We start from the raw sequence: 27,584 nt of genomic DNA on the forward strand, positions 1-27,584 counted from the left end.
TCAGGATGACCCGGTGTTAGCAGCACTCAGTAGATGTGAGAAAAGAGAGTCTGGTTTTTGTCTCAGCACGTCTGGAGGATCAAACTCAACCACCTGAGGAACAAACATATTCTCGGTCTCACAGAAAACATGGTACATGAGCTCTAAGTAATTATTTATGAGGGTCTCTGTGAGTTACCTCTCCATTGTCGAGAACGAGGATGCGGTCAGCCTGTAGGACTCTGTTGATGCGGTGAGTGATGGTGAGAACAGTGCAGTCCTTGAACGCCTCACTGATGGTGACCTGGATCAGAGCATCCGTCTCTGCATCAACAGATGCCGTCGCATCATCTAATAGGACGATCTGATGAAGAAGACGGACATTTAAACAGGCAGAGAGTAAGACGGATGGACAGACAGTCAGGAGACGCTCACAGTGAGACAGGTAGACACAAAGACTGTCAGGCAGATAGAGAGGCAGTCAGAAGGTTGAACTGAGACTTGGACAGACAGACCTTAGAGTCCCGTAGCAGCGCTCTGCTCAAACACATCAGCTGTCTCTGTCCCACAGACAGCTGTCCTCCATTGTCCGTCAGCTCTGCCTCCAACTTCCTGTCCAAACCACAAATCTGACCAAATATGCAGAGTAGAAGAAGAAGAAAAACATCCAATCAGATTGAGGCATCTTTAATGCCCGGTAACAGTGACCCTCTTTAAGAGAGTCTTAAAACTTAAAGGAAAGTTACTGTGTCTTTCATGTAAGTCTTCTCCAGCGCTGACCAGATCTCCTCATCACTGTGTCTGCTGTAAGGATCTAGGTTGTACCTACAAACACAGAAGAGTTTGAAGAGGACAGGATGTGGATGGTAACCTGAAGTGGACATTAACAAGAAAAGGACAAGTTTACCTGACAGTCCCTGTGAACAGCACAGGGTCCTGAGGGATGATGGACAGTTTTGTGCGCAGGTCAGACAGGTGGACTGACGTTATGTCCACTCCGTCTATCAGGATGCTTCCTGAAGTCGGTTCAACCAGCCTGAACAGAGCCATCGCCAGAGAAGATTTACCTGGAAACACAAAGGACCAAAATGAAGAACTTCTTCTTATTTAATCCCTCAAAGTTTTTAGCCATCGACTTCAGGGAGGAGACTTCAGGGAAGACTCAGAATGCACTGCAGGGATTATATATCCTGTCTGGTCTGAGAACGCCTCGGGATCCCCCAGGAGGAGTTGGAAAGTGTTGCTGGGGAGAGGGATGTCTGGGTTGACTTGCTTAACCTGCTGCCACCACGCCCACCCAGGTAAGCAGAAGAAGATGGATGGATGGATGGATGGATGGATGGATGGACAAACCATCCTAAAGAATTAAAAGTCCAACTATACTTCAACCATTAGTTAATAAATGTCTGTTTTGAAGCCTCAAGTTCAGCAATGAAACATCTAAAATCCTTAGGCCATCTTTCAATAACAGAATACATGAGCCATGTTACATATCTAACAAAATCAACAGATGGTAGTGGTAGCAAACTGCCAACCACAGGAAGCCACAAACTTAAAGCATAATCTGCTCTATTGTTGGGTGTCCTCTCATTTGGATGGTTACGAGAAGTAACGTAGTATTGATGGAGACTTGACAGTATCATTATAAAAACGAGTTAGTATTACTGCTGATAACAGAGACAAAAGCTGGCTGATCTTCTGGCTTCTTGAAATAAGATTTCATTTTGCAGTGCAAGTTTTTCTTACCTGACCCGGCTCTTCCCACAATGCCGAGCTTCTCCCCAGCTCTGATGTGAAGCTGTAGATCGTTGAGAATGACAGGTGAGTTCTTCCTGTACCTCATTTTATAATCCAGGAAAGTGATGGCTCCATGCTGAGGCCAGTCCTCTGATACCTGATCCACACAGAGCTGTCCAGAGGCCTCAGACTCACAGCTCTGAAACAAAACCAGCATCCAAGTCAATAGAACTGTTACTACTGTTTGTTTTCAAGCAAAGACACAAAGTTACACAAGAAAACACTCACAAATGCAAAATCCACTTAAGTGATTCCCAGTGTGTGGGCTTTGCATGAATGGAGAAAAACTAGAGATGCACTGGTTGTGAAACTCGGACCCAAATATTAAACTGAGGTTCAGATTAAAAAATTAGTCGCTGTTACTGTTACCCATGTTTTCCATCCTTTCTATTGGTGTTAAGACTTGTAGAATGCCAAATTTTCTCTTAATTTGAGCATGAAAACAGATCAAAGTTTGTCCTACAGATGATGTTCTCTTCCTAGTAAAAAATCTCTTTGCTATATCAGCAGATCACATTAAACTGATCTGATATGACAGAATAACACTGGCCACTGGTTACAGGTCAAGACAAATTTTAGACTAGATTAAAAAAAAAAAAAAGTGAAAAAATCCCAACTAATAGGCTATAGAGTAGGGCTGTCACGATATCAGATTTTCACTTCATGATTATTGTGGGCAAAAAATGTCACGATAACGATATTATCATGATATCGATAAAAATATAAATAATAATGGGGCAATTAATCAAATTTGTCTTTAACTTTATTTATGTTGTGTTCCCTCTTTTGGCAGATGAATTACTCTCAAAATACCTGACTAAGGAGGTACTGCAGCTGTTGCGTCATTGCGGAGGGTCATTTTTCTTAAAAAATGCAGAAATATTAATGTAAGGTTTTTATTTATTCTGTAGCATGTGCTTTTAAGCTTTTCAAAGTAAAAAACAAAAACATCTGATTTGGTTTTTTTCAGTTTGGCAACAAGAATGAAATTTCCATGTTGTGATCAGCAGGGTCAATCTGTTATCAAAATCCAAGATAGTTCTTTCTACATTCATCCGTTATCAGAGATAACGCACTTTCACCAGAGGTAAAGATTCAGGGCTTCTGAGTTAACATTAGGGGCACTAAAACTGTTTAAGTTAGTAAACAAGGCACAGTCTAATTTCTTTAAATGCGCACAGAAGCTTTAACGTTCCTCATAGCACTGCAGACAGTATCAGCGTCTCCACTGCTCTGATGTGCGTCATGACGCACAGGAAGAGACACTGACACAGAGATTCTGAGCCAACATTCTGTTATTTGAGGGGAAATTCCTTCTATCCATAAAATTTGGCCTCTTTCATAAAGCGTTTAATTTACGGACAAGGACAGGAACAGAGAGGGGCAAACAGAGTAAAAACGAACTCTCAGAGAGAGCTGACGGAGCGCTGCGCTCTTTGGCTCTCGCGAACAATGATCAGGAACATAATTCTACCTACGGCTTAAAAAACAAAGGATGTAGGGAGGGGCGCAGAGGTTAGAGGAGAGCAGGAGTTGAAGATCTGTTACATTGACGGGCTTATTAAAAATGTTCAGGGCTCGTGATGGCGCTGGAGTGGCACTGGATCATTTAGACGATATTATCATATGCACATTTTTAACACGATATTGAAATTTTATTTTTTAACACCATGGTTATCGTCAATACCAGTATACTGTGACAGCCCTACTATAGAGTGGTCAAAAATAAAGCTTAAAGTCACTTTTAAATACTTTGCCATCACCCTATGTCTGTAGCTTCATATAAAAACATGTCTATACTGTGTGTTTACTGTGAAATACATAATTACAGATGTATTCAAAGACTAACCTTAATGTAGTGGAGCTGCCGTTCAACAGAGATGAACCTGATCTCCACCTCCAGCAGAGACTGGATCATCCTCTGAGAATTACTCGTCAGCTATTAAAAAAAAATCACAGTCACAGTCAACTTCATTGATTTTCCAAAAAAAAAATAAGTCACTCACTTTCTCTGCAGAGAAATTTGCATGAAGGTTGTTGTTAATCCTGGTCCTAAAGAGTTTTTATTGTACTTCAGTGCGTGTGTGTTGTAGGAGGCGTGAGTTTCACCTGTATGATGAAGCACAAAGCTAGTGCTTTAACAGCCGGGCTGCTAACGTCGTTGGAGACAAAAACAACGAGCAGAGCGACCGGCAGAGTCATAACGGCACACAAAGAGTCCGCCAGGAAGGCGAGCCATCTTATCCCATAGAGGAACAGCAAGATGTGGTTAGAAGTGTTGTCCAACAGCTTTTTAAACCTAAAAACAATCAGGATGAGCTGGTTATCTCTGGTGGATCATCGTTGTTATAAAGTCTAAAGTTTGACAAAGTTTAAGAGTGAAACTACCAAAGCAAAAGATTGGCTTCCTGCTAGAGTTATCAAGGCAGCATGAAAAAAACTCAATAATTAATGTTCACATATCCAAGATGTTAAATTTCAGGTAAACAATAAAAGTTTAAATAAGCAAAAAAAGGTGATGTCCTGTGGTCTCACATATCCTTTTTTAAAAAGTCATTACTGTATCGAATAAAATTTTCCAGAGACAACGTTAGCATCATGCATTGCTAATTTTGTCGACTAAAACTAAGACTAAAAACATTCAACAGCCTTTTTTCATGACAAAAACTAGACTAAGACTAACAGAAATAGATCTGTGATGACTAAAACTAACAAAAACTATGTTTAGTTTTCATCAAGATGACTAAAGAATAGACTAAAATGTAATGTAGTTTTCACCGGACATTCAAAATCTGTGATATTTCTCCACTGTGGGTAAATCTGTCAAAAACAATGCAGCAGTAGCTATTCTACCTCTCAGCTGTAGAAAGCAGGGGTTTGGCAGAGTGCAGAGAACACACTTACATGATTTGGTACCAGATTTAAGCAAGGAAATAAATGCTTGGACTGAAAGTAAAGACTAAAATGTGAGAGGACTTTTTATGGACTAAAGCTAGACTAAAATGTTTTGAGTTTTCGTCCACTTAAACTAGACTAAAACTAAAAAAGGGTAGAAATGACTCAAATGTGACAAAAACTAAAATGCATTTCATTTAAAGACTAAAACTAAAACTAAAATCAAAAATACCTGCCAAAATTAACACTGGCATGATGTATAATTTAGAGTGACCCTCATCTGGTCTAGTCTCAGGACTTACCACTGAATGAGCAAATGTAGCCAACATTTCTGGAGATTTTCAAATTTAAATTGATTAAACAAAAAAAGGGAAGTTTGTACCTCATTCAGAACAAAACGAGACTGAACAAGGAGGACAAGCACATCGTTACAAAAACTCTAACTCTGATATTTGAAGTTAACTTGAGAAGGGTGAGGAAGAGGAGGGCAGCACGTGGCTCCCAGGTCACCAGTTGCCCACAACTGAGTAATACGTTAAAAAGTGTGTACATTAAACTGGGATGTTTATCAACTATGGATTTATCCTGTTTTCATTTAGAGGCGATCTTCATCAGTGCTCTCTTACCGCTCAGTGAAGTTGTGCGTCTTGTTGTAGGTCTGGATGGTGCTCAGGCCCAGAGCGATGGAGGAGCTCAGAGAGATGCAGGGGGAGTGACTGATGCTCTCCATCTTCTTTAACTGAATGATGTTTCCCCGGAACATCCTGCAGACAGATGTAGTGTTTACTATAAAAATAAATAACTTTTAAACAAAAATCAGGGCACAAATCATTAAAGACTAACTTTAATCAACACCCTGGTAAAGCTTTAAATAAGTTAACGTACAATATGATGTACAAATGACACTGGTATATATGTGAACTTTCACCTTAAGTGGAAACATGCTTAAACTGATTTTCATTGTGTTCAGCTAAGTCCACATATAAACAGTTTCTGTGCAGCTCTGTAGGTCTTATAGTACTCTCTTTTTTTCACTTTCTTTGTAATCCTGCTAGCTAACAGTATGATATTTGAGTTTTCAGCCTACAGGAACGTTGATAGTTGTAGAGACCAAAAACACGCATCCAGTTTGCCTAATATCATTATAGTATGGTACTATAATTAAAATATGGCAGCGCCTCGTTTGCCTCCCAGCCAGGGCCTTTCTGTGCAGAGTTTGCATGTTCTCCCCGTGGTTTCTCTCCAATTCTCCGGCTTCCTCCCACCACCAAAAACATGCTCATTAGGTTAATTGGTAACTCTAAATTGGCTGTAGGTGTGAATGTGAGCATGCCTGGTTGTTTTCTCTACATGTCAGCCCTGTGACTGGCTGGCGACCAGTCCAGGGTGTACCCCGCCTCTTGCCCAGTGACAGCTGGGATAGGCCCCCAGCAGGATAAGCGGTGGATGGATGGATGGAATAATACAATATAATGAAAAAAGAAAACAATTATACAAAAATAATACAAAAAGATGATATAATGTCAATATAATATATGCTCCTTAGGTTTAATGTCTTTGTATCTCTAACAGTCTATTGTCTTTTTCCCTCAAATATCCTTTAATCCTTTCAGTAGACATTCTTTCATCATTCTTCATTAGTTTATTTTATCATTTGTCAGTCAAATTTATACCAGCATTTGTTTTAAGGTCTTGTTCTGTATTTTAGCTTACACATATTGTTGCGGTCTTTTCTCTGTGCTTTATCTATGTTTTTATGTACAAGCTGCTCCAAACCAATTGACCCTTGAGGGATTAATAAAGTCGTTCAGTTGAATTAAAGTGAAACCAGTCAAAGACTGGTAAATACTGGCCGATAGAAACTCTGGATGGTGGCAGTTCAGATTACCAGCCGTAGTCTGTTTTTTTGTCTCTCTGGTGTACTTGATGTACCCTTAACATATGAGAATGATTACTGTAGAAATAGATGAGCGCTGACCCACCAGAGGAGGAAACTCAGGACTGTCACCAGGATGAACACTGGCAGCAACATGACAGGGAAGATGAGGGAGTTGATGACACAGATGCAGAGTGTGATCAGACACAAGGAGAGCAGGACGTTGAGATGGTGAGGCATTAAAGAGTCGATCTCTTCCTGACACCTGGAGAAACAGCTGAGGATGCTGCCGGTCGGAGTCATGTCAAAGAAACTCATGGGACTCGCTATGACCTGAACAGAACAAGAACCAATCAGATGAGATGATTGATTAATGACATCTGTTTGCAGTCTAACAATAAAGACGATGGTTTCTACAGTCTCAGAGTTACAACTTTCACTCATACTGCGTTTCTGAATCCTTGAGGAAACTAAAACATAGTACAAAACAATTTCCCATTTTAACAGTACCAAAACATAACTCAAATAGATGCATGTTAGCAAAAACATGTTTTAGTTGTTAAAAAAAAAAAAAAAAAGTTATTAACAAGCTACAACTGCCTGCTCTTCAACACAGAGTTGATGCTGAAGAGCCAAAAAAATGCACTTCCTCTACTGGCCACTAGAGGCTAGTTCCAAATGCTAATCAATTCCAATATATGCCTATGTTAAAATATACTTACAGCTGAACTAGACAGGATGTCTGGTTTAGGACTGGGTGGGTGTCTGTTTCTAGTTTCCATGGTGCGTGGTAACGACATTAACACTACCTTGGGCTTGAATGTACTGAGTGTGGGTCTGTGGAGGGTGATGCTGTTTGCACCATGATGGGAAAGGTAAGATAAAGAACATGTTTGTGCTGGTGTGGTGGGTGGTGGGAGCTAGCATGGCGGGGGGTGGCTTTAAGGTCCTGGAGTTCACTGACAGGCCTCCCCAAGGTGTCATAGAACAAACAGGATGAAACACCGGTGAAGGGAGGTTTGCATTTGACAGCCCTTGGTGCCCAAGTCCATTAAGTTGTGTGAAGTGGTCCATGAGGGGCCATGTAGTAAAGTAATATCAGCACTGCCAGTGCATAGATCTTGCATGAGTAGAGCCTGGGTCTGTTGAAGGTGGTGATGCTGTTTGGGCTAAGGGCCATGTGATGGGTTATGGTGCATGGGGGGCATAACTGAATCATGCATCTCTTAGCCGTGCTTATCCTTTCATTAAACACAAGTATCTAGTTTTAATTTCAGAAGATAAACATGAAACACATCATATGAGGAAAGTATTTTCTGATTTTCTGACTATTGAGATATTTTATCTGTATCTGAACAATGACTTAAACTAAAAATGTATTTGATACAGCTAATGCGGAGGCTCTCACTGGTCAGTTCAAAGAGACTGAGTCTTACCTTCCTCAGTAACCTGTTGTGCAGCGTGGTGGAGGCGTGTAATGTGACCTTGATGTAGCAGAAACATTTGATCATGCAGACAGTCAGCAGGATGGCGATCATCACGCCAAACCACAGCTGATAGAAGGGGAGGTCGGGGTTCAGAGAGAGGTTCCCGTCATCTGCGGACGAAACGTTGGCCGTCTGAGGAATCAAACAATCAGACAGGTTTACAAAAACAGAGCTGTTCTGACATCAGAATTTAAACTTTGATATCACTTTAAAACTCACCACAATTCAAACAATATCAAGGCACAGAATATTGGTGAATTTCCTGTTTTTAATAACTAAAAATCACAGGTAAAGTTATGTTTCCTTCTGTACAGAAGTTTGTACAGTAAGTTTATGAATATTATTATTTGATAAGAAAGAGAACGTTTAAAGACACGGTAAGAAACTGTGGTAGGTGTTGTAATTTTGACAACTTTAATTTGAAACTTTCATGTTTTATGTTGGTAGAAATGGGGAAAACAAAGCAGAGACTGTTTATTACTGAGCTTTAATAAAGCTTTTAGGAATTTGAGGACTTATTTTTCTAATACCTTTATGTACTTTAACCCCAAGACTTCAAAACAAATATCTTACTTTGACCACTTCAATTAACAAAACCAGCATGTTAGCTTATGATAGTTCAGGAAAATTACTGCTGAATATGTGTAGGATTTTGTACAGTCTTCTAGTGGACCAACCAAAATAAAAACACTTAAAGAAAACTTAACAGCTAAACAAACTGAACGTTATGAATAGGGACAATGAGCCTCATTCACCAGCATCTTAAAAGAAACGTGTTCTTAAAACCCTCTTGTGCATTTTTAAGAAGGTTCTTATATTCATATATTTAGTTATATTTATTATTATTATTATGATTAAATTTATTATTAATTGTATATCATATAATAATATTATACATAAATTATTATTATATTTCCATTTTTATATTATATTATAATTAAATGTATATTTATATCAGATTTTTTCTTAGCTAAGAACAAAATCTAAGCAATCATCAGCACTCAAATGTGCTAGATTAAGAATGACAGTAAAATAGGATTGCATTTATCAATTTAAAAAAAATGTTAATGTAATTTAGATGTTAATTTAGTAATTTTTATAATCATAATTATTTTTTTACTTATCTAAAACTATTACAAAAACCTTCATAACACAGAGGCATTACAATCGTTCAAATGATGATGTTTCACCAATTTAAAGCATCTGATTTTAGAACTAATGTTTGTTTTAATCAAGAAAAAAAAAGAAAATTAAAAATATAATATCCAATACTGATGTTAAAAATATAATAAAATCTTCCCCTTTCGTGCCATTTGGAGTAGGTCTGCTTACGAACTGTTACATGTTTTAATGATTTCTTTAATTGTTATGTTATTGATATCATTCTTCTGTGTGCCTTCTGTCTTTGCACTTCCATGTCCTTATAAGGGCATAAAACAGGTGTTTCTCTATGTTAATTAGGAGCTTAACGAGCACCTGGCATTCATTAACTAAAGAACACAGCTGTGAACAATTCAGCTAATTAAAACATGTCCTGAATACCACATAGAAACTTTCAGAACAAATTTAAGGAAAATGTTATGAAGACAGCAGTGAATTAGCTCAGTTGTTTTCTGTCAGTCTTTTATTTATTTATTTGTTTTTTCATTTTAATAAAAGTGCATATCAGCACATTTCAGATGACTTCACCCACTCACTTTTTCCAGGTAGTTGCTAATACTGTACTTTATTCAACGAAGTGCATTGATTCTGTAACTTTTTGATGCTTTTGTAGCTTTAATCAAACATTTCTCAATATTTTTCCCTTAAAAGCAAAATAAACAGCGACAGAAGCTTCTGTCAACAAACAGAAAAAAATAGACTCAGTCTAATTACACAGCATATCTATCTGAAAAGGAACTTTGGACTAGTCATACATTCACCAGGATGGGATCAGTCATGAAACGGCAAAGTTCTGACACTCCCTTATTCTGAAATAATTTAAAATCACTCCAGTCAACTCCATAATCTTCTCCTAACACCTGACCTGAAAATGTGTGAGTGTTTAAGATCGCGCTCAGCTGTCTTTACATTTCAACTCTCCACTGGCTTGCAGCCTGTGAAGGTCTTTCAGCCCCAGAGTGGCAGTTAAACAGGTGACCAAGAGAAAAAAAAAAGAGTCATTAAATGTGATTTCTTATTATGTTTAACCCTACTTTTTAAGAAGTTAACACATTATCAAAATTAAGAGCACGTGTCTCACCCCGTGTCCATGCCGTAGCCAGATGCTGAGCCACCAGTAACACATGGCTGTATTAGTCATCAACAGGATGAAGATGAGGAGGATGAAGAGGCTCACACAGTATCCTGTAAGAAGAGGGGAGCATAAAACAGCAACTTTAATGAGGCTGGGACTTTGGTTCAAAGATAAAAGAGGCTTAGATGTTCTTTAATGTTTCTTTTGTGTATCAATATTTCTAACAAGAGAAAAAAAAAAGATTTAGCTCAATTTTCATTTCTTCCTTTCATTCTTTTGTTGCCTTTGGGTGGATAAATACTCCAAATATAAAATGTAATAAGCTTGAGATCTTGAATTAATATTAAGTGACAAATACAATCAATTAGAGTACAAGTGTAACTTTAATAAACCACATTTATTCCTTTAATTGTAAACTGTGTCTTTGTTTCTACCTCCAGCTGCTTGGCAGTATTGTTGAAAAGTTCTCCAGGTGACTGAAGTTTTCCTGCTGCTCTTCTGATCCATCAGCTGATCAGCAGCTTCACAGAGAACAGAAATCTGTTACTGATCCACAATCACTTTGAAAGAATTCACTCCCACCAAGTTACCGTCATCAGTGAGGGTTTTCTGTGACATTATCATTTTCAGACAGCACATGTTTACAAAATGATACCATGTCTCTTATTCTGATAATCAACCAATAAAAAGGACTTTAACTGATAAAGAATATGTAATCTTTTTTTTTTTTTTTTAAATAAAAGACATACACAAAAAAAGGAACGCATCAAAAATGACATGTTTAAAATGCATCACATTACGAAAATGTTTGCCTGCAATTTTTGTCACAATTCAGTGAGTGGATTTAAGTTTACTGCAGGACTGGAGCATATTTCAGTTTTCTGTTTTGTTTCAGTGTAAAAGAATCAAATGTGTTAGAATGCATTTCAACATTTTACTTTCAGAGGGTTTTAAGCCTTTATTTGAGAGGAGGGTGGTGTGTGTGTGTGTGTACATACTACCTTCATTGTCTCCTCTTAAACCTTCACTGATCACTCTGGCTGGTGTAAAGACACTGGTGGCCTTTTATTCATCTACTGAGTCTATCAGTGTACATCATGTCTGCATACATAGACTTACATGTGCAGTAAGCTGAGGATGTGCCTGTGCTCTCAGCTGAGATGTGAAAAGCTGCAAGAGAACAGATGTTCAATTATCTCTTGAAGAGTTCTTTAAACATCAAAACCAATGTATTTATGGGTCTTTAGTTTCCTTAAATCAAATTAACAAAGAACATTAAAATCCTACTGCTGACCTGTAAACACACAAGGATTTGGAATTTTATTTCTCATAAAAATTCATCTTTTAAAAACATGAAACTCTTGCATTAAATAGGCTGGATACTGTCATAATTATTACAAAAAATTGTAATTATAATAACTTAGGCTAAAAGTTCACATTATTTTATCAAATTATTTTCCTGTTGTCTCAAGCAATGTTTTTCAAAATGTTTTCAGCCATTACTTTATAAAAAGCAGGAATATCTGTCAATAACTGAAGCATAAATAATGCAGTTATCAAGAAAGTCTGATGATTCTTTTATTAAAAAGTTATAGAATTAAAAATCCAGCTGAAAATTTAGGTAACAAATACGTTAGTTGTACAAAGATACAACACATCTTAATAAGCAGCTAAAAATGCTTGTTAAAGCTTAATGATAATGAGTTAGCCATTCCTCCTGCTCTGTTTTATTCCTTTAATTCAAACTCTAAAAGTAAACTGTACCTGGATTGATCATTTCTCCATTAATGTATTTATTCAGCTCCACATTTTTCTTCTCTTCTCTGTGAGGCTGAAACAGCAAAACACAGGACAGTAAGTAAATAACATGAAATGCAATTTTGAAAAAAAAAAAAAAAAAACATGAAAATTTTAGGAAGTTTCAAGTCTTCTTTAACATATGAGTGAATGAATGACTATGTGAGAAGAGATCACAACAGTCCTCATCATATTTTCATGCATATGTCTGCATGCTGGAGGGTCATCAACTACATTTGTACAAGGGCCAGCTTTTTTCTTGAAAGGACTTCACCTGGACTTGACAAAAAACTGTTTCACTAACATATTTTTTTTTATCATTATTGATTGTTCTTCAAAAATAAAAATAATCTTTTGCATTTGGCAGTGAGATCAGTCCCAGTTGCCTAAACTGCAACTGCCACTAGGGGGCAGTTGAGCTATTTTGGCTACACATATCTGGGGCTGGCCTGTTGACCATCATGGGGTTTGAAGCTAAAATGCTGTGTTGTGATTGGTTGGAAAATGGGAAGGAAAGTGGTTTATTGTTGTGAGTTTCTGGCAGAAAAATTAAACACTTTTAAACACACTTTAATCAAGAACAGACAAATGAATGTGTTTATCATGCATTATATTTACTACTGATGACTGAAAGATGGATTTCTGTAAGATGGATCAAACATTAAGCCAGTATTTTAGAGTCTACGGGGGTTTTTTCAAACAAAATATCCTAAATACTACAACATATTTTCCTCTGCACATTTTCTGATTTCGATCATCTTGATGGTCACTAGCATACAGGTATCACTGCTATACTTTTGTCTGGTGTTTCTGAGTCATTGTGTTGCTTATAGTGTTCCTTATTTGAGATCGTTGTGTTTCCTGAATTGTCATTTTTACCCACCTTGTGTTTCAGCGTTCCTAAATCCCCTAGTTTAGTCTCATTTTTCCTGCTCAGTGTCCCTTATGTATGTTTGTTCATAGTATTCCTATGTTGGGTTTAATGTTCCCTGTTCTGTCTTCTTGCCACCAGAGTTTCTTGTCTGGTGTTACTTCTTTGAGATTCCCTCCACTGTGATTATGTCTCACTTGTGTCTAATACCCTGTTTCTATTTAGTCTGTCTTTTTTTTTTAAATGTTGGCAATTTTGTTCTTTAAACTCCATTAATAGTCAGCCATGCTTTCATCCATCTTCTTCTACTTATCCAAGGTTGGGACAGTCCCAACGGGGGAAGTAAATTAACTTCCCTCCTCCCAGCAGTTTCCCAGTCCCTCCTGAGGAATTCCAAGGTGGCCAGATTGGTTATGTAATTCCCTTAGTAAGTTCTAGATCTGTCCGAGGGTATCCTGCCAGTTGGACGTGTGTGGCGACCAGTAGAAATCCCGAAAAAACTCAACTGGCTCCTGCCTATGTGAAGGAGCAGCGGCTCTACTCTGAGATCCCTCCGGTCATCTGAACTCCTCACCCTTTCTCGTAAAGCCTGGTATACACCGTGTGATTTTGGGCTGTCCTGGATAGAAGATGACTGATTGTGGCGATATCTTTGGTCGTGACTCTAAAATGAATTTAGCCTGGGATAAAATTCTGACAGTGTCAGAAATTTAGGATGACCATCTATCAATGTGACTGCTGCTATGATCTACATAGACTAACCAACCAATAGGAATATGAAATGATGGGACAATAAACATGACACTGGTGCTGACAAACAAACAAGTTAGCATTAGAATGGAGACAATGCCAAAAAGCAGAAATTTGTGGGAATCCAACAAGGAGGAAAACCTTGATCTCAGATGTATTGCTAAGCAATTACAACGGCATTGCTGTTGCTTTGCTTCATTATTTACCATGGCATTGGCGGCATAGATGGATGATGCACACTGATTTGGCAAATATATTGGTGTACAGCGTACCTACAATTCAGCAGCATTAAGTGGTAGCTGTCATTGTACAGTCTGCACACATGAAACTTGATGTTGTATGAGATTGCACGCCAGAAGCTTATAAGATTGTTCAAAATGCAATCTGTAGGAGGCTGAACCCAGACACATCCCTGAGGAATCTCATTTTGAACGCTCAAACTCACAATCTCATTCGGTCAATACCCAGAATTCATAACCATAGGTGAAGGCTGGAACACACATCAGGCTCAGCTCCCTCTTAACCTCAACAGTAAGGTACAGCGTCTGCAAAAATGCTGATCCGCCTGTCCATTTCATGGCTCATTCTACCCTCACTCATGAACAAGACTCTGACTCACTTGAACTCCTTTAACCTAAATCGTGAAGCATTATCTCTTATGCTCATCTAGAATTAATGTCCATAAAGCAGGAGTAATTATACATTCTCAACTTTATTTGACATCAAATATCCAGTTGTAGCTGTCCACGAGTAATTGATAAGCAGCAGTTTGAATAGTTACCTGCTCTTTCAGGTGTTTGTTGATGAGCTCAGCATAGTGTCCCTCTGCCTTCATCAGATCCTGGTGACTTCCTGTTTCCAGGACCATCCCATCCTTCAGAACCAGGGCCTCATCACAGAACTCCATGTACTGACAGACACAGAGGAATTCACTACTTTACAAACAGCTCAGGCAGACAAACATGAGGTTAGAACCAGCGGAGACAACCAGGTCTGGAGAAAAGTGGTAAAATACAAACCTGGAGCTGATGAGTTACTAATATGATGGATTTCCCCTCCAGCTGCTTCCTGATGCACTCCTCAAAGACATGTTTCCCTACGTGAGCATCAACAGCAGACAGCGGGTCGTCCAGCAGGTACAGGTCTTTGTTTGAGTAGATGGCTCGGGCCAGACTGATCCTCTGTTTCTGTCCTTCTGAAAGGTTCAGGCCATGTTCACCTAACTGTGACAAACACAGACACCAGACACTGTATCGATGATGAAGATCAGTCACCAGCGAAGACGGATTAGAGTTTGAGTTATTGGATATTAATGAAGGTTTCCTACCATTTAACTTAATTTTTCTGGTATGAAAATGTTTGCAGAACAAAATTAGGCATATTGGTCTGTTTGTAAGATTTGTGATGAAATTTTTTTTCTTTTTTTCTCTATGGACACTTTAAAGACCAGAATCAAGAGCTTTTATCATCAGTTTCATAAATGAAGATAACTGCAGAATTTGTATGGCTAGGGTTTTCTTGCCAAACACACAGATTCACACAAATTCAATATAAATGTATTTTTAAGGGTATAACATATCCATCTACTATCCATCAATTTTCTCTCTCTTATTTATCTTGGTCACGTTGGAAGCTAACTTGGCACGCCAGATGAATTTGTTTCACACATCCATCTGGAAAACCACTCACAGACAGCGTTTGGGAAAGGGCAGAGCCTTTGAAAAAAAAACATCACAGCAAGACATCCCTCTACTGAGTGGTGTCTTCCTGCTCCTCTTCCAGGATTCTGCTGTGTTCCCAGCCCAGATGGGCTGTACAAACCTCCAGTAATTACTGCGTCTGCTCTGGGTCTCCTCACAGCTGGACATGTCTGGAAGACCTCAACAGGGAGGTGGTTAGGAAGTATCCTGATCAGATGCCTAAATAAGAGGCTCTTCTCTCAACACCCCCTGGATTACCAAGCTCCACACACTTAATCCCTAAAATGAGCCCAGCCACCCTCCAGTCTCATTTCGTCCATTTGTATCTGCAGTCTTATTCTTCTGGTCTCTACCAAAAGCCCATGTGTGAAGTCCATTTAAAACACCCTCAGGTCTCAGAGACAGGTGTCAGATCTCGGATTGAAAAAAAACATCAGGCCTCAGGAAAACCTCTGTCATGTGTAAGACTTCAGATAAAAAGGTCTCTAGAAAAAGAGCATCAGGACTCAGAAGGTTTTAGGTCCAGGAAAAAAAAGTCCCAGGCTTTTTCTCTTGAGACCTGATGCCTGTTTCTCTAAACCTTACTTCTTTCCCTGATACTTGAGGGCCTACTCCCTGAGACCTTTCCCTGAGATGTTTTCGTCTGAATTCTGAAGCCTTTTTTCATTTAGAGTCTGACTTTTTTTCAGAGCCCTGAAACCTTTTCCTCTGAAGTCTGACACTTCACAAGAGGTTTTCCTTAGATCTGACCCTTATTTTCCTCAGACCTTTTAGTCTGAAGTCTGACGGCATTTTTTGCGAAGACTTGAAGCCTTTTTTGTCACACTTTTTTCCTGAGACCTTTCATCTGAAGTCTGACACGTGACAAAGGTTTTCCTGAGACCTGATGCCTTTTCATCTGAGGTCTCAGGATGTCCTAAAATGGTCACTGAACCCATGACAATGGCTAAGGGTTGGAGCTAAGATTGACTGGTATATTGAAAGCTTAACCTTCAAGCTCAGCTCCCTTTTCACCATGACAATTTGGTCCAAGACCTGGAATGCAGCTGATGCTGCACCAATCTGACAGTCAATCTTACGGCCCATTCGACCCACATTCATGATCAAGATCCTGAGATACTTGAACTCTTTCACTTGGGGCAAAAACCACTGCCTTGGACTTGGAGATGCATCCAAGCTGCTTCACAATCAGCAAATTACCTCAAAGCCTGATGAAGGCCTCAGCAAAAAGCAGAGGTGCAAATCTGAGGTTAGGAAACTAGAAACCCTCATCCCCTGGCTCTACTTTGAGATCTTTTCTGTGAAAATCACAGACTGACTGAAAAGGAGAACCGCTGGGGCAGGGACAAGTTGGCTGTAGCAACACCCCCAGTACACCAAATAACCATCAGCCTTTTTTAGATCCACAAAACATGTAGACTGGATGAGCACACCCCCATGCTTCCTCAAGAAGACCTGCCGGGGTAAAGAGCTGCTCCTCTGTCCTCGCCTCCATCAAAGAGTGTAATTTCTCACCATGGTCTGATCCCCATGAGGCAGGAGGCTGAGGTCCTTCTCCAGACTGCAGCAGCTGATGACTCTGTTGTACCTGCAGAAGATCCACATGTCACTCTCTACATCAGCTGACAGCTTTAATCAGCAGGACAGTTTGTTTACCTGGACCAGTTCAAAGGCTCCCCCATCAGGATATTGTCCTGCACTGTCCCGTAGAAAATCCAGGCCTGCTGGGAGACATACGCTATGGATCCATCCACTGAGACTGATCCCTGCTGTAGGTGCATCTGAACCACATGGAAAAACAACAGAGATATTTAGCTGATCATCTGTACAACCAAGAACACTTTACTAGAGTTATGCTTAAACTTTTAACACTTTTAAGAGTCCTTCAAGAGACAGGCAAAGATTAGCCATTGTGGTTCCTTGTAGTGGTTTGTGAACCCTCTTTCTGAAACCTTGAAATGGGCACAAGGACTATTATACCATGATGTAGTCTCAGTACCATCAGCTGGTTTATTAAGCAGAGATTTGACACCCAACAACTGTCAGACATGGGGGGAAGTAGGCCTCAACTTCCTGGCAAACAGAACAACTAGTGTTAGCTAGGATGGCTAAGCCTCACCCCTTTTTGAGCAAATTTTGTAATAACTCTAGTCAGTTTGGAGGATTGTTAAAAAACTTAACCATCCCTTTAGAGCTTACTCCAACACTATGTTTCATATCACTATATAAATATTGTTTTGTAGACAGCCTGCAGTTTCTCAGAGACTTTGATTTTGTTAAGTACAGAGACATGTTTTAATATTTGTCTTATACATTACAGTCTCTTTTTGTTATTAGTGGGTTCACTCCATTAGAAGAATTTTGGATATAGAGGCTACATCTTCTAGTTAAACATTCCTTACATGAGTTGATCAGCATGCAGACGGACTTACCTGATCTAACAGACTGCAGATCAGTGATGTTTTCCCGCTTCCAACATTCCCACACACACCCAGCAGTCTACCCTGCAGGAGCAACACACAGACAGTTTGCTATTCTGATATTCCTCAGTTACCTGTGTATACAGCTTTTTACATTTGCTTAAAATAGGCAACTCCATATGCTATTAAAGCAACACATTTTGTAAAGCATAATTTTAAAATTCTGGACACAACCTATTCTAAGAGGAGGACTGCATGGTTGAAATTTCACTTTTTTCTAACATGCTTTTCCTTCCACTATTTGGTTTAAAAAAAATGTCTCCAAGTGGGTGAGTATTTTTAGCCCTATGTGGCACAACTATTAATAAGCATTATTACAAATAAAAAAGAACACATTAATATGCATTTTAATACATAGGAACTACAATCCCCTTCTCCCCCCAAACATGTGATAGCATACTGAACTCTGAGGTGTGATCAAATAAACAAAATAACAACGAAGAATGAAGAATCTGTCAGAAATAGCATCTCTGTCACTGACTAACCCTAACCCTGCTGGCTATCATGTTTTCAGCTGCATCTCCAACCTTGTTTAATGCCACAGCATGCTTCTTTTCATCATGGACATAAAACAAGTGAGTCATCTGTTAAAACACCTGTAAACCATTTATTTTAGCTGTTATCAGATAAATCCAACAGTTTAGGCTTCAGAAATGTAACTGGCTTACGGTGTTTAATTGATCGACTGAGTACAGAGGCCTCTAATTTCATCAGTCTGACCTTTGTGAGGGTGAAAGAGATGTTCCTCAGGGTGGGCAGCACATCGGTGTGTCTTGTTTTGGACACCAGGTCATCCCTGTCCTCTGAGGCTGCGGGTGGGAGAGGTTTGGTCCAGGACAGTGTGGCCTTTTCCATGATGACAGCTGCAGACCTGTCGTCTGTTTTCTGGAGGACGTACTGCTCTGGATTCTGGATCAGCAATAATTTCTGCAACAAAAATAAACAGTGCATACATGTGTACATATACACAGCTGTACGAAGCTGTAACGAAGACGATCATAATCTTCATTCAAAAGACAGGGAGTTAAATGTCTTCACTGAAGAGTTTATTTGGCTTCCTGTTGGAAAAGCAATCGTGAGTAAATGTGTCATTTACCTTGAGGCGTTTCACAGACACTGCAGCTTCAGCCAGGAGCTTGTTGGCAACGGGAAACATAGCCAGAATAAATCTCATGCAGTTGAAGATTGTGAGGACAGGATAAGCCTGGTGAGGAAACAGAAACCTTTACACTGCTGCTGCTGCAGGTGGTGCTTGAACATCATCCTGGGCCTGCTTTTAGTAAGACTGAGAGGTTAAAACTGTTAAGACTGACCTTAAACATGTGCTCGTGAAAGTCTAAATATGTATCTGAATGTGTCATGTTATGGTTACTTAATACTACTGTGTTCCTTCTTTAAATATTTAAATATACTTTTTTATGCAATATGCATCTGCTACCGCTCTGTGTTATAATACCGATCCTGCTGCTGTTGAAGTAGTTTTGTTGTTGTTGTACTCACTGTGCAGACGTTGATTGGTAAACCCAGCCAGGTGTGAACTACAAAAGTACACATGACAGCAATGATAGGAGCGAGAGGACTGATGGTCACACTGAGGTTCTGGATGAAAGCGGCTTTCTCCAACATCTTCCTCTCTGAGGTCCTAGTTTCTGACACAGACAAACAAATTCTGCTGTGACTTAGTTGTTTCTTTGCTGTACAGTCATCTGTCTTCATTTCAGAGGGCTGTAATTGTGTGCAGAAAAACAGTCTGTGTTGTCAGTATCAGGTTCAAAAGTAATGACAATAAACAAGGAAAAACATCATTTAACAAAACAGAGAAAAAGTTTCTTTAAAAAAATATTAAAAGCAAGAATGTGCAAAGAGTGTCTAGCCAGTGCTTCAGCTGTTGGGTGAGTGTATGATGTGTGGAGCATCTCTTATGGAATATAAACTACAGAGCTAAACCACTAGACAAAGACATGACGCCACAAGGAGCAACAAGGAGAGGATTACAGGGTGGGGGTTGACTTTTGGATGAAAATTTCATAAGAGGGCTGGTAGAGAAAATCTTGATAAAGTCAGGGTCCAAAAATGTCCTGTTTGCACTCATATGTTCTGCTCACCCAGACAATTTCAGAAAGTATTCGGGATTTCTTAATATGTTTGAAAGCATTGTTAGACCATGCCTCTCTGTGCCTGTTTTGCCACCTTATTCATATCTACCTGTTATCTTGCTGCTGAAGGCCTGCTCCCACACGTACATCTTGATGAGTTTGATGTAGATGAGGAGCTCTTTCACAGCACGAACTCGGCTGCCTGTGATGATCACCGCTCTCTGCTGGAAGTGATTCACGAGCCTGGCAAACACCAACTAAGACACAAAGAGAAAAAAACAAAACATTTTTTTTATATGATAATGGCTTGTTTTGCCCAGTTACAGCTGGCAAAACACTTTAAATTCATTTGACATTCTATTATAAATGCAAAAAGAGACAGAAATTCAAAAATACAAAAAAATAATAATAATACAAAAGAAATGATCAATTCTGTGTATTACTGTTGTCATATCTGAATAGGAGAGGGATGATGTGTATATCAATTTAATCCCATCCGTCCTTGACTAAACCCCGATTGGCAGATGTCAAACGTCCTTTATTTAAAAACAAAAACTGAGTACATTCCTCACAATTAGGTAAAAATTATTGTAACATTTAAATTTGTCATAAAAACATACATTAAATTAGTTATATTTATCTTGATCAGAAATATAATATATATATGTATGTATATATATATATATATATATATATATTTAATCCAAAATAAGAATGATGAATTTTTTTCCATTTTATTTTTGACTACTTAGTTTAAGTTTAAAACTAGCTTGAGTTTATTCCAGCATCAGCTCTTGTTTCAACAGTTGTACCATAATCTTCTTTTTTCCTCAGAGAAAAGCAGAGACTACAGATGGGTTGAAAATTAATATAGGGAGTTTTCATGATGATACATAATACTTGTTTAAAATCTTTACCTTTATTATTTATCATGACAACACACTTTCACCACGAGGAAAGCATTGGTAAAGTATTAGTGAGTATTTAACTTATAAAGCATTGTGAATTTGTGTATGTAATTTTAAATTAAGCTAAGGAGGGATGTGTTGGTTTAACATTGGTATAGGAGATTAAAAATATTGGCATCAATTTGGCCAGTTGGTAAAATTGTTATTTAAACATTGATATTGACTTTTTTTTTTTTTTGACAATCAGTGCATCTTTACCATAATGTTTTTTTTATACATTAAGAATGCATTAGTGACCCTTAACCCAACTGTACTTGCTTTACTAATGCATTAACAAGCAGTTATGACATTGTTCATAAAGACCTATAAATGAGTTTATTCTGCATCAACACTAATAAATTCTTGGCCAGAAAGTGACACAGAGTCCTGCAGCACTGCTGCCTCAGAGTGATCTAATAAGATGGAGGATTTTTCCCCTCCAGAGTCCCCTGAAGCAGGCTGTCGATTGGTGGTGGACCGTGGTGGTCCTAAGCACTACCTGTTTGGGCCGTTGGCTCCAGCACCGGCGTTACTAAAGCCGGAGCTCTCGGAGCCAAAGCAGTGCAGGAGAGGATGGGAGTGGTCTCCGAATGGGAACGTCAGTTAGAGGCGGTAACGTTCTACCTTTTTTATCAAGTTTTAATGTAGAAATCTACCGACCGTAAGATTCTACCTCACATAAGCAATGACTTTCAGAAAAGATTTTTCAAAGCAGATGTCCATTTGAGCTCATTTAAAGCCTTTAAATGATGATTTTTTTTTATCAGTTTGGTGCAAATGTAAGAAATAACACCAGCATTGAAGTGTTTTATCGTAGTTCAGTCAAATACCTCAGTATACAGCTGAAAAAAAAAAAGTTAAAGTGTTCACCACCTCTTCAACATCACAGACATGATGGAACCAACACTGGAACAGTTCAGAAAGCGTATTTGTTCAGAAACCTTAGTCAGACCAGTTTGCTAAGTCCAGTTAGTTTAATTATTACCTGTCCTTGAACAACATCCTTCTTTTCCTCCTCAAGGTACTTAGTCCCCTAGTACTAAGTCCTAACCTGACACGCCAGATGGATTTGTTTCACAAAAAAGTTTGATTGGATGAACGTTCTGTCACATCTTTATGGGCCAATCGGAGCAACAAAACACTTGCCCCTACTGCTACTAAAGGAGTAAACTCCACAGAGAACTGCATAACGCGAACCATGGCCACTGTGCACATGTCAGTACACAACTTTTGTCATTTCTGAAAAGAAAACAACTCACTGTTGTTCTTTGTTCTTGTAACAAAGAAATGTCATCAAGTTCTGATAAAACTTATGCTTTAGCAGCATCCATGCTAAGCTCTTCCGCCATATCTGCACCGGCCTCTTCTTGCTGCTTGCATATGTCACGACTCCACCGTGCCTAAAAGCACTGCCCCTCAATGCTGATTGGTCCTGTCACTTTCTAACCTGGCCCAAACTGTTCAGATGGGAGCTTTGCAAGATAAATTTGCTAGTAAGAAACACTGCAACTGGCGAATCCATCTGGTTTGCAAGGTTAATTGAGTCCATGACTAGATGACAGTTTCTAACTTTAGTTTGGTTATTTAGTAATTAGCTTCCTTGTCGTAGCTTCCTTCTAACCTGGAGGACTGAAGCCCATGATATATTCCTTGTACTTCTCATGTACAGATGCTGTTAAATAATACAAGATCTTTAGATAACAGTTGCCAAAGCTCATTTCAGTTTTCAGTTTTCACTGACAAGTTTTACCCTGGATATAAAAATTATTATGTAAATAAATGCAGGAATTAAAAATGAAAGAAAAGGCCTAGGTTTGTAATAAACTTATGCATAATTACCTTGAAGGGTTACGTTAAATAAATAACCAATAAATAAAAAAGTTAACAGTATAATCACATAAAAAGGCATTGGCTACATTATCATTTAAAAACCCTCAGTTACTTTAAGTTCTATTCAAACATTTCAAACTGGGTTTTAAGTAGTTTATAAAAATCAAGACTGAAGGTCCAAAAACATTGAATTCACAATTTCTAGATCTAACTAAATAAATAAGAGGAAAAAAGGACTATCCAAGTCTTACTAAAATGATCCTAAAGTTTGATCTCTTTTAAATATTCATATTCATGTTTTTTATTGTAGCATGTTTTTCTCAGCTGGTCTCTTGGAAAGATTAGTGACCTCAGCCTCTGATAGTGAATGTTAATGGCTCCCTCTGCTGGACCAAGAGCTAAAGTAGTCGAAATGCTCTGCTGTGGTTATGAACAAGATGTTTTCTGTAACACTTTGTCCTTTATGGTTTTATATTATATACATTGCATGATTTACTATGTAAAACATAATGTATTTCAAGAGTTTCAAGAGGAAAACTCTAGATGAAAATTTGAGCCAAATCAGACGTGTAGATCAGTGTAGAGGAACAGGAAAGGGCCAAGCATGTTGTCTGCACATGCTCACAGGCCTTACGGCTAAGTTAAGCATGCATTTACTCTACTCCCTCAGAATCTATCTTTATTTTCTCCTCTGTAGGTGTTATTTTTGTGTGTTCACACACCTGCAGAATGATGAAGATGATGAAGATGAAGAAGCCGATGAGAGCGGTGTAGTTGAGGATGTAGCAGGTGTACACAGAACAGATGATGAGCAGAATGGGGAAGGGCAGCACCAGAGGGCCCAGCAGGACGGCACTGAACACCTTGTTACTGTCGCTAGTTAAAGCATTCATCATCTGACACACAGAGAGGCAGAGTGTCATCATAGAAGCACGTCAAAGCAACACAAGACAGTAGGCTTTCCGGAGCTTTAAAACAACAAGCAAGATAAAGTAACCACACAGTATGAGGTCGACAGTTCACTTGAAGGAATCTATCAGAAGCATTTTGTTGATTACAAGCAACTTTGATTTTGTCTTTGTAAAATCTCCTACTAATGTACATTTTACACAGCGCCCCAATGTTTTTGGAATTGGTGCTTTGAACTCTCAACATGTGAACTCTGGGGGAGAGGAGAAAATGTATTGAATAACAAACTATTTCTTTCTTTACCTGTCTTTTTCCTGCTCACCTGCAGCACAGACACTCTGCTGTACGTCCGCAGAGAGAGGATCTTGTTGAAGCCCAGCATGCAGAAACCTGTTTTCATTCTGATTCCTGTTCTCAGGTTGATGGACCAGCTCAGAGTAAGACAGCAAACCCTGAAGAGCTCCACAGAAACCAGACCAAAACACAGAGCCATGCCCCCCCAGAATGAGGCTGATTCTATGTGGATGATGTGGCTGAGGATCTCAAAGACCAGGACGCCCTAACAGGAGATACAGTGGGAACATAATGAGGTACAGGGAGAGATCACTTTGTTTTCCCATTCCGCCTCCAGGTTGACTTTTCTTTTCTATATTTATGTCCTGGTAGTTTGTCTTTAGTAGATGAAGAAGGTAGTACTGTAAAAAGAAAGTGAGACTCACTGAGCCGACAAATACAGACAGCATGAAGAGGACGTTGATGCTGAGGACCAGCAGAAGTCTGTCTCTCTGAAAACGGAGCAGCACTCGAGTCAGAGACGCTCTCTGTGGGCCGATGGCACACACTTCCTCCTCCCACAGGGTCCGCAGCCTTCAAACACATGAACAAAGCATCAAAACACAAGACACTTCAAAGATTAATCTATGAAGTCTTTTTACTAAAGCTCTGTATAAATAAACTTGAATGATGGTTATCATCCTATACAGTGTGGTCTGACCGCTGTCCGTTGGCGTCAGCTCCATCCAGAGGAGACAGACGGAGCGAGCTGAAGTCCAGCTGTTTTCTGGACATGGACCACATCACAGGAGTCATCCAAGACATGGTGCTGAGGGACAGGAAGCTGGCTTCACCTAGAGGGTTTAACCTAAAAACCATACAACAGACACAGAGTTTAGGGTCTTATTTACTAGAGTTCAAGCTCACACAATCTCGAACTCTGACTTGGACCATTTACAGCCCAGACCAATTTGTAAAGCTCTATGATGGCCAGCTTCTGTCATCAGTGTGTGAATGAGGAGTGAATGGTGTGAAAGGGTATGAATGGGTAGGTGAGACCTGCAGTGGAAAAGTGCTTTAAGTAGTCAGATGACTAGAAATGCACAATGCAAGCTAAAGTCTGTTAACTATTTAATATTACTTTTCTCTACAGTGATCCTGTTGGACTTTTAGCTCCTAAGTATTTCATTTAATACTCTGGCATGCACATAAACACTCTCTAACATCACTTGGATAAAAAGCCTCTATTTGGCTGACACTCAGACACTTAGGACATCTTTAAAACTAAATGTACTATTTCAATAGACCTTTTACCTTACCTCTTCTCTGTCTCTGATTGACTGGATGGGGTGGTGGGAGGGGTTTGAGGTTTCCCCCAGTCGGCTGCCCGGCCTCCTTTACAGTCCATCCTGCTGTGGCAGAACAGATCACAGGTCAGTCTGTGGTCAGACTTTCAAATGAGATTTATGAACGTATTTCTGCAGAATGGCATGACTCAAATCACAAAGTGATAAAACTAGAGCAACATTTAAAAATATGTAAACTATTTTTACAATCATCATCTGCAACTGATTCAAAGGAAATAGCCTTTAAGCTAGTTAGCTGCTTGTTAACTAAGCTAGTACTTTTCATATACGGCATTAGTCGGTGGTTGCCTTGCAAACCCTCAATGACCCATTGGCAAAATAAAAAAATTTACACTTGCACATACTGGTTGCCAATGTTTGTCAAACATGGAAAATATACAAATCTGAAGTGCATGCTGCTGTGAGAGAAAAATGCTAAGGTATGATAAAAGCAATGGTGGGCAGCGGTCTGACAAGTTTTTGCTGTTTGCACCCTCCCGCTGTCTGTCCAGATCAGCTGAGTTTGCAGCATGCTGCATCTCTGATGTGGTTTAAATTAGCTGAAAAATATCTGAAACTTTGAAGATTCTCCTGTTCTCTACTCCCACAAGCAGGCTGTGAATGAGGCTGTTGACGTGATCCTCTCGGTAAGAGCCCTGAAACTACTTTTTATGGATAGAGGTAGACTCACAGTGTAAAACTAACTAAACTACATCTAAAGACAACTTTATTAGAGTCTGTCTTCAAAAGATACGGACAAAAAGAGTATGATTAATTTTTCTGCACCACTACCTTATCAGATCCTAATACACGGACCGGTCTACTTATGGTTGGATTTGTCCCCTCTAAAGTGGAAAAAAAAGGCAAGAATTATACAGTTTTTCAACAAAATAGTTAATTTTGGTCCCTGGCCTAGATGAGAAAGTTAACCATCACAAATATTAAACAAATAACAGTTAATGAAAAAAACATTGCTGCATCGGTCACAGCCAAATTGTTCTTTCAAACATCAGTGTTGGCATCAGCCATGATTTTCACAATCAGAGCATCACAATATACTGCCAAAAAAAGCAAACCACTTTCAGTTAAAATGAAGACAACAAAGATCATGCTTTAACTATTTTAGGCTCAACTTAGATGCATGCTTTCTGTATTGAAATACATTTAAGATTTTTCTAAACCAATGTTCAACTCATATCAAGACCAAGATTGCTAAACAAGGCCTGAATTCCGGTGTGAGACTGCAGGAATCATACATGAAAAAATACTTCTAGAAGTCTGACAGTCAAAATGGAGGAAAATGCCGTTAAACATTTAACTTAATTGCTTGTTTTTTTACTTGAATATTATAGGACTTGATTATTGTGTCATATCTCATAACATTATATTGACTGTTAAAAAAAAGTAGCTGGTAAAAAAAGTGAGTGGTAGACTTTTTAATCCACCAGCCACTGTGGCAGGTGAGCAAAAACGTTACTTTCCAACCCTGTACCTCAGAGATAAATTTGATTACAGGTCCATCACCAAAAAAAAAAAAAAAAAAAAAAACAATAAAAAAGATTCAAGCGAAACTGCCAATTTAGAGGGAAAAAAACGCAGCTTTTCAAAGCCCTATATGTCTGCAGGTATTCCTCACTCTCCCAGCAATCTCCAGCAGAGGACAGAGTAGTCTGATAATAGAGCATGTCTTCATTAAAACCAGGAAAAAAGACAAGAAAGCTTGATGTTCAGAGCTTGTCTTCATTACTTCAATGTATTCTTAACAAAATAGCTTTTTTAGAGTACTTAAGACAAACACAAAAAACTGCACACACTGCTCAGAGGGTGTTTTTTTAAAATGTGAGGTTAGGTAGGCTACATGGACTTACCTGAGGTTCAGCTCCACCTGGACTCTTCTCTCTGGCTTTAACTTTTCCACACATCACATGAGGAGAAGATAATTTAAACTGGAAGTGAACTGGATCCACCAGCTTCTATTACCCGGAAACTCACCAAACAACAAACATGTCAGTTAGCTCACCTGCCTGAGGCTGCACCCTCACAAACCTCCTCCATGGCCTGAGCCAGCCCCCTTCTCATCATCTCATCACATGACTGGGCACGGATATGTCAGAGTTTGTCCTACGGGTGCCTTTCTCTGCAAAATAAAACTTTTCTTTGAATCAATAGTTTGAATTTAAATTTGGACATAACATAAAAGTCAGCCTCTGGCATCTGATCATGACACATTATTTGCTAAAGGTTGATGTTTGTGAAGAGGTTCGGCCCTGGCCAATAGCAATGTTGATAACTGGTACATGGTTATTTTCTATTTT

At 39.0% G+C, this 27,584-nt stretch overlaps 1 protein-coding gene across 1 annotated transcript; it reads right to left on the bottom strand.

Annotated features, from left to right (window-relative positions):
* LOC121511443 (ATP-binding cassette sub-family C member 12-like) lies at positions 1–27,351 on the bottom strand. The gene is made up of 30 exons (XM_041790136.1): positions 27,290–27,351; positions 25,816–25,867; positions 24,645–24,784; positions 24,370–24,517; positions 23,973–24,209; positions 23,464–23,637; positions 20,074–20,221; positions 19,369–19,517; positions 18,965–19,072; positions 18,589–18,795; positions 17,821–17,892; positions 17,045–17,169; positions 16,904–16,976; positions 14,708–14,911; positions 14,470–14,598; positions 12,035–12,101; positions 11,390–11,440; positions 10,705–10,791; positions 10,277–10,380; positions 7,984–8,166; positions 6,654–6,880; positions 5,298–5,435; positions 3,886–4,075; positions 3,626–3,715; positions 1,726–1,915; positions 887–1,046; positions 726–804; positions 495–608; positions 179–343; positions 1–93 (listed from the first exon to the last, which is right to left on the bottom strand). Exons 1-30 carry the CDS (start codon positions 27,349–27,351, stop codon positions 1–3), a joined length of 3,966 nt encoding a protein of 1,321 aa, XP_041646070.1.
* Positions 27,352–27,584: the final 233 nt, after the last annotated feature.

Source organism: Cheilinus undulatus, linkage group 1 (genome assembly GCF_018320785.1).
Source record: "Cheilinus undulatus linkage group 1, ASM1832078v1, whole genome shotgun sequence".
NCBI lineage: Eukaryota > Metazoa > Chordata > Actinopteri > Labriformes > Labridae > Cheilinus > Cheilinus undulatus.

Coding starts and splice junctions, on each gene's coding strand:
- LOC121511443 (XM_041790136.1), bottom strand. CDS start 27,351: ATGATGAGAAGGGGGCTGGCTCAGGCCATGGAGGAGGTTTGTGAGGGT. Junction 12,102..14,469: donor ACAAACACCTGAAAGAGCAG/GTAACTATTCAA, acceptor TTGCTGTTTCAG/CCTCACAGAGAAGAGAAGAA. Junction 5,436..6,653: donor GTCCTGAGTTTCCTCCTCTG/GTGGGTCAGCGC, acceptor ATCTGTCTGCAG/GATGTTCCGGGGAAACATCA.